General features: G+C 33.4%; 1 protein-coding gene across 1 annotated transcript; it reads right to left on the bottom strand.

The window, feature by feature from the left end:
* Positions 1–1,645: 1,645 nt before the first annotated feature.
* On the bottom strand, positions 1,646–2,614 carry LOC308428961 (olfactory receptor 5T3-like; the record flags this gene model as incomplete). Its single annotated transcript, XM_080927601.1, has 1 exon — positions 1,646–2,614. One exon carries the CDS (start codon positions 2,612–2,614, stop codon positions 1,646–1,648), a length of 969 nt encoding a protein of 322 aa, XP_080783727.1.
* Positions 2,615–13,860: the final 11,246 nt, after the last annotated feature.

The following is a 13,860-nucleotide window of genomic DNA, read 5'->3' as shown; positions in this document are numbered from 1 at the left end:
GTGGACAATCTCATCTCTGACAGACCCAAGACAAGTTACTATTCTGCAAATTACTCAGCTGTAAAATTCAGGGTTGTAGAACCAAGTTCTGTTTATTCCTAACTAAATTAATATTCTTATTTCTTTTACTTACATTCCAAATATTTGTCTCCTCTCCTGTTTCCCCTTCTGGGTTGTTAACACTAATCACCCCAGTTTGCCTCTGGGAGGTTATTTCCTTTTCCACCACACTCACTTCCCTCACCCATGCCCCTCCCCCCCTCGGGCTTTTCTCACTCTCAGTTCACCTCACCTTAGACACCACAACACCCCCCTTCCCTGACCAATCTGATGTCATCTCATCCCAATAATATCAATGGCAGAAAGAAAGAATAAACTCCGGTCCCAAGCTGTCTTCTGACTTTTTCCTATATTGTATGGCATGCAATGTAAGGTCGAGAACACACACAAACACACACACACACACACACACACACACACACACACACACACACACAAAATGATTAAATATGATAAATGAGTTTAAAAGTAAAACATTTTTTACTCAAGTCAATAATTTCTATTGCCTTGAAATTATGCTTTATACAAAAAGGTGTGAAGAAGGGGTCAGGGTTGTACCAAAAGGCTAGGTTCCTATGTATTCTATTTACACAATTGTGGGGACTCCCCACTTCAGGAGCAGAAGCTGCACTTGTCCATAGCCTCTTTGCAGATGCAACCCTGGGGGCACTGAGTATAGATCAAAGTGCAGCAGGAGCAGCAGCTTTTCTTACAGGAGGTTCATTTGCATTTTTTGCTTTGGCAGGAGAGATCTCTGAGCCACAGGATCAGCTGGATATTATAGGCAGTGGAAGCAGCAGTGGAAGGTCAGTGAAGAATGGATGTTAGAGTTCCAGGAGCAGCTTGATCAAAAGCATTCTTTAATTATGATGTTTTCATCAGATTTTCTGATTATTTTAAAGCATAAAGTGACCTTGGAGATAAATTAGTGTTTCACTTAAAGAAATATTTATTTCTACACCGATATTAAAATAAAATTAAAACAAGCAAAAACATACAGAAGGAAATGGATGTAACAGTATAGTATGTTCGTTTTAATTCTGTGTACTTTTCACATGGACATAAGTTTTCTGGAATGACAATACATGGTTTTAGCTCACAGGCAAAGTAACATTGAAAAGAAGTCTAGCAACTGAGCAGAGGTCTAGGATCACAGGGGTCCCTGACAAAAGTCTATTATTTCAGCTCTCAGAACATAAATATTCATATATATGAATATGCAAACATATACACGTATGTGTGTGGATATGTGTGTGTGTTTTCAAACTTTAAGAGTCATCAACACATATTACCACTATGTTGTACTAGGTTTACAATGGATCTGATCAATTCTGTGAGTGTCAAGGAAGTAATTTCTTACCAGAGAATATAATTAGACACACAGATAAACACAGAAACAAAAATGGTAAGTTTGTAGCTTTAATGGATATCATTTTGTAAGAAGATTGATGCTTTTAAAATAATTTCTATTATATAAGAAACTAATAAGTAAATCATGGCATGTTTGTAATTTGTAACAATGTACATTTCCTGTAAATTGGAATTAACACCTTAAATTTTGTTGTTTATTACATGTGTACATTAATTATGAACCACACTTTCCCCACAATTTCTTTATTGCCTCTTTTACATCTTTGTTCCTCAAACTGTAGATGATGGGATTCAGCATGGGAATCACAATGGTATAAAATATTGACACTACCATGTCATGACTTGAAGCATAGCTAGAACTTGACTTCATATAACTGAAAAGGATTGTACCATGGTAAATAGAGACTCCAGTGAGGTGAGAGCCACATGTAGAGAACACTTTCTTCCTACCCTCAGCAGAATGCATGTTCAGAATGGCAAAGAGGATTAATCCATAGGAGACCAGAACTATTAGGATGGTGACCGCCTCAATCAAGCCCACCAAGTACAAGAGTAGAAGCTCATTTATATGGGTGTCAGAACAAGACAGAGCAAGCAGTGCAGGGATGTCACAGAAGACATGCCTAATTTCATTGGATGCACAGAAGGACAGACTGAAAGTGGCCACTGTGTGTATAGCACCATGCACAACTCCACCAGAATAGGAGGCAATGATGAGAGGCAGGTATACTCTGGGTGACATGCTCACTGCATACAGAAGTGGGTTGTAGATGGCTACATAGCGGTCATAAGCCATTGCTGCCAACAGAAAGCTTTCTGTGGTTCCTAAAGTAACAAAGAGAAGCATTTGGGTTGCACACCCAATGAGTGAAATGGACTTATTTTCATCTAGAAAGTTGATCAACATTTTGGGGGTAACAGCTGTAGAATAGCAGGCATCCAGGACAGACAAAACACTTAGGAAATAGTACATGGGGTTGTGTAGCCGACAATCCCCAATGACCAAAACAACCAGTCCAAAGTTTCCTATCAGAGTGAAGAGATAAATAGCAAGAAATATTAAAAATAGGAAGACCTGGATTTCAAAGTCATCTGTGAAGCCCAGGAGAATAAACATGGTGGCTTCAGTTACATTCTCTGATGGAATCTTGTGGACATCCACAGCTGATGCAATCCTTTCCATTTCGGTTCTATTTATAGGTTACACATGAAAAGTCCTTTATAAAAGTAGATTCTATGTTTGCTTCTTAGGAATTATTTACCTTATTGGTCCTAAGGAGTTAAGCAATAAAATGTAATTTGTTGAAAATGAACACATTTTACTGTATGAGGTTAAATGAAAACATAATTACACTTACTTATTGGATAAATTAATAAAGTAAAAAATCCAGTATTGAAAGTGGTTTTTTTTCCTAATTGATTTATTTATTTACATTCTAAATGTTGTCCTCTTCCAGTCACTTGTCTATGAGTTCTTTACCTTTTCCCCTTCCCCACTGACTCTGATAGAGTGTTCACACACAGCCACCCACCCCCTCACCTACCCTCTCACCCCCTCATTCACCCTCAAACCCCTCACCCACCCATACACACCCATCAGCTTACACATTCCCTTAACCCATTCATCCCCCTTACCTCACCTTAACTCACTCCCCGCACATCTCCCTTCTGTGGGATATCAAGTCTCTACAGGATCAGGCACATCCTCTCCCAAGTCTATCACTCTATTCAAGGTATAGTTTTTTTTTTTAATTTGCATTTTTGTTTTACTGCATTTTTATTTTCAAATACCATGCACATTATGTTTATATGCATATGTATGTATTGCAACATATATGATTGAAGTAAAATTGCATCATGTTCTTCTCTTTGCTTCTTCCATGGCCACCTTCAGGTATTGTAGTACTAAATCCCTTGCATGTGTCCCTGTATACACTCCTAACTTCTTAGCCTATTTTTTTTTGATTATTGTTTTACAAATGTAAATACATGTGCACAAAAATAAAAATATAGCTCCAGGTCTATTTTTGTTGTTTGTGTGCATATGCTTACATGGGTCTAAACTCTACATGTACAACCTATGAGGGGGCTTATCCCTTAAAGTAGCTAAGTCTCCTCCAAGCAATTCTTTAATTGACTGTATATCTGTTTAGGAATAAATTCCCATAATATTCCTCACCCCATGTCATTTTATTATGGCATAGATGTTATCATATTAGCATTGGCCAGGCCCTGTTTATTCACCAATTTCTCTTTTCAAAGTCTCGTGTATATAAGTGTAATTAACTTTCAAATTATTATAATAAAAATTGCCTTTTTATTAGCCTTCCTTTTGCTGTAAATATATCAAAGATTACTCTTAATAGTCCAGAGTTTTAAATATTAGAATCTATACTCTGTCACTAGCAACTTATAATGTAAAAATATGGGATTTGTTTTAAATAAAGAAAATATTTATCACTTGTATTTCTACTGGTAAATCTCATAAAAACACAATAAAGCTCACTGAACCTCCCAAACATCCATGAGATGATTCCTGCAGAGTGCCTTTGCTTTTGTCTTATTTTTTTAATTATTTCTGAGACCAATGGTTTAAAAACTACTAAAATCATGGACGCAAGAGTACAGTGTCATTTAGTTATGTTAATGTATTTATTTACAATATGAAGTGTGATGAAGGTTGTCAAAGTAAATTGGATATTCATACAAATAGGAGAAAAAGTTGGACTTAAGTCATTTTAGAACAAGAAGGAAATCATGTAATTATATTGTCTCTGTAGGATCTTCTAATCTGTGTGAATTTTTTGTTCCAGTATATCAATTACTTTTTAAATGTGAGACTACAAAACAAAAAATGTTTATCACTTTTTAGATAATTTCAAAATAAACATAAAAATGTAAGTGAATTTAGTTTAAGTTTACATGGGTAATTTAAATATTAAAAATAAAAATGCATGGAAATTTTAATATATACTTTAGTAATAACAATTATTTTAGTAAATTGGGCATAAACTCATCTTATTTATTAATTAATTAGGTAAATTCAAAATATACAATCATGGATTTCAAAAAATTAACTTAAATATTTATTATTTTTTTCTTCTTTCATTTTCTGTCAGGAATTTTAATGAAATTTTGTCAAATATGTTTACAGAGACAAAAAGTAATCAAATGAAAGGAAGCATAATAAAAAAAAATTAATTAGCAAATAAGTTTGAAAATTTTTATTGTTTTTATAAACAAAAAAGAAAAAAATGTGTGTTAGTTGCTATGCACTAAAGAAATGTCACATGTATTGTAAGTCTAAGATTTTGTTTCCTGCTCAATGATCTGAGACAAAGCAAGTGTACAGGAATCATTAATAATCCAAGAGCTAAGAATATAGTTTTGTGGCAAATTTTTGTATTCAAAGATCATTATGCTTAATCTATACTCAGCAAAAAAATGTTTCCATGTTACGTTCAGTCCTACATGTACTTTATGCTTATGGTAACTAATGAGATTTCAAGGCATGCTATCAAACCTCTAAAAGAATTAAGTATTGACAAAAATATTCATATAGTGTTATGTCAAAATGCCTTTAAAACTCTGTATATGTATCCTTCTTTTTTAAAAATAAAGTTGTAAGAGAGAAAAAAAATTACATTCAGTGTCTAAATCCTGATGCTAGAATTTCATAGAGAAATTACACTGGCAATCACTGTGGACTGAGATGATGCTAATTAAGGTTAAAGTAGTCACACTTGACTCTTTTTTCCACAAAAAAATTACAAATAAAGATTTCCTTTATTCATTACTACATATTTTGAATTATAAGTATTAATAATTTGGAGTTTTTATATGCATACAATATAAGGTTTTATTTATGTAACAAAATCTTAGAGATATATAAAGTGACTAGTCATAAAAATATTTAACACTTAGTGAAACAGAAGCATTAAGAGAATATAGTATTATTTCTCTTGAAATTAAAAATAAGAATATTCTGCATATTGTATAAGAAGTAAAAAAACTTTCTCTGTCATGTTTTATGGTCTGGGAAAACATAAGTGCAAACATAATGGGCTTATTTAAATTGTCTTAAAACTTTAGCCATTATGATTTTTAGCAAATATTGTTTGGATATAGTTTGGAAAACAAGATTATGGTTTCTAAATTGATATATTTTTTTCTAATCAGCTTTTATTAGAGCACACTATAGGTCACTGTAAGAAATTTAGACATGATAGGAAAAACACTAAACATTGCTAGGCTTTTCCAAGGTTAAAGCTGAGTAATTGTTTCTAATGTTATGCATAAAGATAATGTAGTTATATAATAATAAAAACATTTTGTCTAATTTCATTTAATACAGGTGCTAAATAGATTCAGGAAATAAATTTAACTGCAATATTCTAAATCCAAGAATATATGTTAAAAATAAGCTTGGCAATCCTCGAGGTCAAATCCATGTTAGTAATATTGGAAATACTGAAAGCAAAATGAATATTATCATAAACAGTCTACATGATGTAAAGAAACTATAATAGGCAATAAATGATGTAGCTATTTCTCTTATTTGATTTAAATATGCTTTGAAAATACATAGCATATTATTTTCCTATACAAAGATAAATTGAGCCTCAGCTAGATGATAAACCCTGTCAGATCATTATGTAATAGATAAATCAGCAGTCAATAATTGAATTCTATGGCAGCACACTGCATACTATCTCTATGATCATACTGTGTCTTCACTGTCTACTGGCTTTTATGGAAATATAACCTTGTAAATATCAAATACGATAACTTTTATCTTTGGCTTATTAAGTGAAAGATGCTACATTTAAATGAACTGCACAGTTGAAAACTGAAAGGGTTAAATTATTCTAAAAACATGGACAATAGAAAAAATATAAGATTTTAATAACTATGTCAGAAATTAAATTTAAAGAAAATTGAGTCAGAAAATCTTACTTATAAAAACTCATTGGAAGTTAAATGTCTATTCTAACTAATGTCATCAAAAGCACTGAAAGAAACTTGATAGTTATGTCCAAAATATGTGAATAGTCTTTCCTCCTTTTTCTTCTCAGTAGAAATTATTTTGATTTGTAACACAACATTGTTTTATATAATATAAATATTCAGACATATACCCTAACTTAAAATCAATTATATCTTTTTAAACATTTTATATGTAAAGAAAAGCTCTTCTCATACTTACAAAACTGAGCTGCTTGGACAATCAGTTAGGCAGCGGTCTAGTCATGATGCATGTGAGCTATTAAACCAGATCCTTCACCACTTAAACGTCACGGTGAAGCCCCTGGGAGATGCAGATTTCTTCATTGTGACAGAAACTTCTCACTTGAAAAAGAAAAAAAAAAACATAATGAAGGGAATGATCTTAAAATAATAAACTATGTCCTTAAAAATACACTGAGGTTATTCTTCTGTCTTAGTTTAAAGTAAATATTCTTTCCCATGAGAAAAGTCTTTCACTTATAAAAGACATAGTTGCATCTCTAATTCTCCTTATGTGGTAACTGAGTTCACATCCATCTAGACAATGATATAATAACACAGTTTGAGTTCAGTCTATTTAGTTATAGTTTATTCACTTGGCTTTAAAGATTTCTGCTTCCAAGTGGTATGAGACTTAGATATAAGGAGGATAATTAAGAGAGAAGATATGGGAAACAGGATAGAAAATGATGGCAGGAAAGAGAAACAGACAGTATACAGATAATGTTGTCCAGTGAGATAGAAGAATATTAGCTCTATTGCAGATTTGAGTTTCAATTTCTTGAGTTCATATAGTTGGCAGTGGTAGGATTTCAAGAAGTTAAAACTGTATTGTTGCACCTCACATCCCAGCTCTATTCAAATATTAACATTTTAAATGCTTCTATTTTCTTCTTTCTTTCCTTCATTGTGTGTGTGTGTATTGATATTTTGCTGTTGTTACTGCTGGCTTGTTTTTAATTCACATTCTACTCCTTATCATATATCTTGTGAATGTATAGAAGTCTATGCCTTTTCACACTGTTCCCATGTTTTCATTTAAAACATTACCATGTATGAGTCACTAAAATAGTATGTTTAATTTTAATGTTGGCATTTTTATTCACTTAATTTTAGATTCATTTCTGAAAAAAATACATGTATACACAAACATTATTTACTTTGATAATTTGAAATTTTAATATTTTAAATGTTCATTTTTTAGAGTAGAATAGACTTTACAGTCAGCCCTGAAGATATACATAAAAGTTTTACTTTATAAACTGAGCAGTTTATTTTTTGAACTATATGTTATATGAATAAATGTGTATATATGCCTATGTATATTTATATGTAAAAATGATTGATGAACAAACGGACATGAATATAAAACAGCAAAGATGAATATGTGATAGGGTTTGAAAGGAGACAATTTAAATGGAAAATATTCTACTTATATAATTGCAAAACTGAAAGGAAAGAATCAGAAAAATATGCAATAAACACTTGATTGAAACTATTTGTTACTTATTATTTGTCCACCTTCATTCTATAATCCTCTCCATTAAAATAAAAATATATTGAATTATACCTAGTTCAACAATATTCTATTGGTATCACATCTTTCTTCTTGTATGTAAAAAGTCATTTCCTTCATCTCTCATGTTGACTTTGAGAACCAAGCCACATGAAATTCATGTAACTGTGCTATGTAGACCCTCACATGTCTGACGAACCAACGAAAAGTTATCACTGCAAATTTTCTGACTGCAAACTCATTAGTTTAGAACAACATTATTTTCATTTATCTTATGTTTCTTAAATTAGACTAAAAATTCTACATGTGCTACTAAAACATTCATGTGACAATGTCAAGTATCTTTTTCTTATTTCATCCCACATTCCTCAGTTTAACTTCTTGTTGTCACTTTAAAGGAGCCTAGAAATAATTGTAGGTATTTGTGTTATTTTGCATTCACTCCTTCTTTCTCCTCCTCCTTCTCCTCCACCTACTTCTCCTCTCTCTTCCTCTTCTTACTGCTTCTTTTCCTCCTTTCTCCTTATTCTTCCTTATATTTTTATCTTACTGATCACTGAGGCCAAAAAACTTATAAATTCCACATTTTTAACTCTTGATTTTCTGTGTTCTATTGCTGTGATAAATCACAAATGACTATAACAACTCTTCCAAAAGAAGACATTTCTTTGCAGCTTACAATATAAAATATTTACAGAACATTTCATGCAAATACACACACACACACACACACACACACACACACACACACACAACACACAAATGGTGCTGATTTTTTGTTGTTGTTGTTGTTTATCTACTTTTTGTCATGAGGTCCAGCATTAAGAGCAAACTGAATACCCAATGAACTCCATTGGAGAAAATTAACTCAATAATTTAGACAACATAAGTCAGCAAATTATTCATTTGCAAGAACTTATCAGTTGGAGAAAGCTTCTGGGTTAGGGGTGTGAACTTGAATTTACTCCTCTCAGTGTTGGGACCCCAACATGCCCAGACTTTTGTAGGCCCTGTGCATTTTCCAACAGTCTCCATGATTTTATATTTATATCATACCTGATGATTTAAAATCTTTATTTCTTTAGTGATAGCACTCCCCTCTGGTTCTTATAATTTTTCTAACTCCACATAATCATCCAGAGTTCCTTGAGCCCAGTAGGAAAGATCTGATGAAGGCATCCCCTACAAGGCTGATTGTTAGAAGACATCTAGTGCTCTCAACATTGTCCAGTTCTAAGTCTCTGTCAATATTTCCACATCCTGAAAGATGGTAGCTGACAAAGCACTGATCTATAAAAATTCTAAACAATGTATTTTGTAAAGGCTTGCATAGTAACGATGTAATTCATTTAACACAGAATTATATGTCCTGGTTAAAGAGAGAACTTCAGAAATTTCTCTGATTAAAAATTAGTTCAGAATTCTCTGTTTAAAATAGTTTAGCATGGCATGATTATGGCAGGAGACACTCGTGCACACACGGATACATGGTGCTGGAGAAGTGCTTGAGGATTCTAAGTCTAGACATGAGACCAGACTCGGGAAGATAATGTCATTAGCTTTAACTGGCCATTGAAACTTCAAAGCCTACCTCCAGTAATACACTTTCTCCAAACATACCATACTTGCTACAACAAGGCAACTACTCCTAATCTTTGTCAAATAATACCACTCCCTGATAACTAAACATGCAAATATATGGCTCTATGGGGAGAATGTAATTAGTCAAATCTCCTCACTAATCAACATAATTAATTTTCACATTGAATTAAGTCTTCTAAAATACTTATCATATATATTTAACACATTTTATGGTAGTAACTAGCTTATTAATACCATAAATAATTCATAAAGAAAATAAGAATTCTATCATTTTAACACTTTTCAATAGTGTGTATTAAGTTATGGTATGTCCACAATGTTATAATCATACTCTCAGGTTCATGTAACTATTTTCTCCATTGGATTTCTGGGTTTCTAAAATAATAGCAGAAATCATTGTGTGCTCTTAAAACTTAACATCAAGTCTTAATAATAGATTCAAGTATGGGGGAAGACAGGAGAGAAGACCAGAGAAGCAGGAAAATAAATGGAAATTTGTAACAGTGTCAGGTGGGGGTAGGGTGGGGTAAGAAAATCCCAGAATCCTGGGATGTGAGAGGCTTCCAGGAGACAATAGGAATTATCCTAGCCAAAAAGTCCAACAATAGGAAGATTGAACCTGAAGAGACCACCTCCAGCTGAGGGATGGGGGCACTCAAACATCTTTAAAAATTTCAACCCAGAATTGGTCCTTGCCTAAAGAAAATTCAGGGACACATAAATGGAGCAGAAACAGAAGGTAAGCCAACACAGTGAGAGGCTCAGCATGAGATCTATACCATGTATGTGCACTAAACCCTGACACTGTTATAGATTCCATGTTGTGCTTTCAGACAGAAATCTAGCATGAATGTCCTCTGAGAGCCTCTACCACCAGTTGACTGACACATATACAGATACTTACAGCCAACCATTGGACTGAAGTTGGAGACCCCTATGAAAAGATTAGGGGAAGGACTGAAGGAGCTAAAAGGGGTGGAAACTCTGTGGGCACGCCAACAGTGTCAACAAAACTGCATTTCTGGGAGCTCCCAGATACTAAGCCACCAACCAAAGAGCATACATGGACTGGTATGTGCCCCTAACCCTGGCCTATATGTAGCAGAGGAATGTCCAGTCTGGCTTCAGTGGGAGAAGAAAGGGGAGGTGAAGGGTAAAGAACTTGAGGTGGGGGGCAACATTTGGAATGCAGATAAATAATTTTATAAATATGAAAATAATACTTTATTCACTAGCTTTCTGTTTATTTTTTCTTACTGCCTTATTTTTTAAAAAAGAGGGATACATTTACAGATTTTTAAAGGCATTTGGCATAACATTATATGAATACTTTTGTCAGTATTCAATTCTTTTAGAGGTTTGATAGCATGCATAGAAATCCCACTAGTTATTGTAAGCATGAAGTACTCCCATGCATCCTATCAGATCACCATGGACTAAAGCTGGTCTTTAATAACAACAAAGACAACAAAAAGCAAATATACACACGAAATCTAAACAATGATCTACTAAATGATAGCATGGTCAATGAAGAAATAAAGAAAGAAATTAAGGATTTTCTAGAATTAATGAAAATAAAAACACAACATACCCAAACCTATGGGATGCAATAAAAGCAGTACTGAGAGGAAAACTCATAGCCTTGAGTGCTTTATGTTTTATTAATGATAAGTTTATCTTGGCTTGTTGTGTTCTTTAGTTCGATATTTGCTTTCAAAATTTAGGTGTGTTATTAATAGTCATTCTTTTCTCTCAAAAGTATTTATTAAAAGTAGATTAAATGACTCTGCCATAAGTAACTATTAATGTGTTTTTTTTGTATAAAATTTTACCTACAAATAAATTTTACATCTTGACTAAATGTTGAATATCCTTTTATTCTTCCATGGTTAATTTTGGAAAGTTTATAATAGAGATGCTTAAGATGTTGTTATAGAGATTACAGCTAGAACAGGGCAGATATGAATCAGGAGGGTCTGTGACTGAATTTAAGTTACTAAGTGTAATTCTTAAAAGAATAAAGGCTAATATTTTGTAGGATAGATTTAGTAAGCACAGATACCCATGAAGACACTTCCAGGAATGAAAGATGTCTCTTGAAAGGACTCTTCCACAGTTTTGGAGGAAAAAATAAGCTCAGTCCAGTAAATAAATAGATACTTAATAGTCTTCAGAAATACTGATTAAGATAGAAGAGACATGATGTTTATGTATTAAAATACAACATGGAAGAACAAGTCAACATTTTATTTAGTGACATGGCAAGAAATAATATACTGTAGCATAAAAAGCACATCGGTTTTCTAGATTCTGACAACAAATAAATACAGCCAGTGTTATTTGTTCAGCTAATTCTAAATACATACTTACATAACATCATATCTCCAGGAGACTTTTTATGTATTCTTTTTCACTAGTCTGTGGATAAAGATCATCTCCAGCAGGGAAAGCAAAGTAATGTAAAATGATAACTATCATGTCATACACCAAAGCACAGAGGATGGTCCAATGATAAATAGACACTCGACTAAAGAAAGGCATATAGAGAGAGTAGATTTCTCATCTCTTCAGCAGGGTGCACTGTGAAGAGCCATTTGCTTGCTTCTGAGAAAAAATGTCTACCTGCCAAGCAGAGTAAAGGCAGGTCAGGGGCTCCTGGCAGATTTCCTGGCCTACTGAGACGTGGAACTATAGGAGGAGGCACACTTGAGGTTAATAGTGAGGGGTTGAAAGTCCTATTGATCTTGATGAAACAGGGAGACCTCTAGATAAGAACAGATGACCTTTTTATACCTTGGCTATTAGGCCTCTATCTGATGTGGGGTTGTTAAAGATCTTTTCCCAATCTGTTGGCTTCTGTTTTGTTTTCTTGAGAGTGTCCTTAGCCTTACAGAAACTTTGCTATCTCATTAACTTTCATTTTTCAATATTTGATCTTAGAGCACGATCCATTCATGTTCTGTTCAGGAAATTTTTTCCTGTGCCTATGTGTTCTAAGGTTTTCCCTACTTTCTCTTCTAATAGTTTTAGTGTACCTGATTTAATGTGGAGATCTTTGATCCACTTACACTTGAGTTTTGTAAAAGGAAACAAGAAAGGGTCTATTTTAATTCTTCTTCATGCTGAGTGCCAGTTGGACCAATACAAAGAACTCAAGAATCTAGACACCAGAGAATCAAACCACTCTATTAAAAAAATGGGGTACAGAGCTAAACAAAAAGTTCTCAATTGAGGAATATTAAATGGCTGAGAAGCATCTAAGGAAGTGCTCAACATCATTAGCCATCAGGGAAATGCAAATTAAAACAACCCTGAGATTCCACTTCACACCAGTCAGATTGGTTAAGATCAAAAATTCAGATGACAGCAGATGCTGGCGAAGATGCAGAGAAAGAGAAAAACTTCTCCACTGTTGGTGGGGTTGTAAAGTGGTACAACCACTCTGGAAATCAGTCTGGTAATTCCTCAGAAAATTGGACATAGTACTACCTGAAGACCCACTTATTCCACTTCTGGGCATATACCCCAGAGATGCTCCAACATACAACAAAAACACATGTACCACAATGTTCATAGCAGCTCTATTTATAATAACCAGAAGCTGGAAAGAACCCAGATATCCTTCAGTAGATGAATGGGCACAAAAATTGTGGTGCGTTTACACAATGGATTACTACTCAGCTATCAGAAACAATGACATTATGAAATTCTTAAGAAAATGGATGTATCTAGAGAATATCATCCTGAGTGAGATAACCCAGTCACAAAAGAACAGACATAATATGGAGTTACTGATAATTGGATATTAACCCCAGAAAGCCCTGAACACCCTAGAAACAACTCACAGACTATATGAAGTTCAAGAAAAAAAAAAAAAAGAAAATGAAAAACCATTATGCTTAATCTTTGCACACCAAGAAAACTTTGACTAATTCCAGGTTACATCTTGTTTTACATGTACTTTATGCTCATTGTAACTAGTAAGATCTTAATTCACACTATCAAACCTTAAAAAAAAAAAAAAAAAAACAAGCACTGGCAAAAATCTATTCATATATTTTATGCAAAATGCTTAAAATCTGTACATTTATCTTTGTATTTTAAAATAAAATTGATCATGAAAAAAAAGATGATCTGAGTATGTTTCAGCAGTTGTTTCTCTTAGCTTGTTATATTGTTTCCTGTTGATTGTCCTGTAGCTTGTATTTTGATATTAACTCCATCCCTAAGACTGGCTGCCTAGTCACTTACTCTGGTGACTTTGTCAGAACCTTCCTATTTTAATTAGCAAAATAATGGTGAGA

The sequence above is a fragment of the Micromys minutus genome (assembly GCF_963924665.1).
Source record: "Micromys minutus genome assembly, chromosome: 13".
Classification (NCBI taxonomy): Eukaryota; Metazoa; Chordata; class Mammalia; order Rodentia; family Muridae; genus Micromys; species Micromys minutus.
This window is presented reverse-complemented; position numbering and strand designations above follow the sequence as displayed.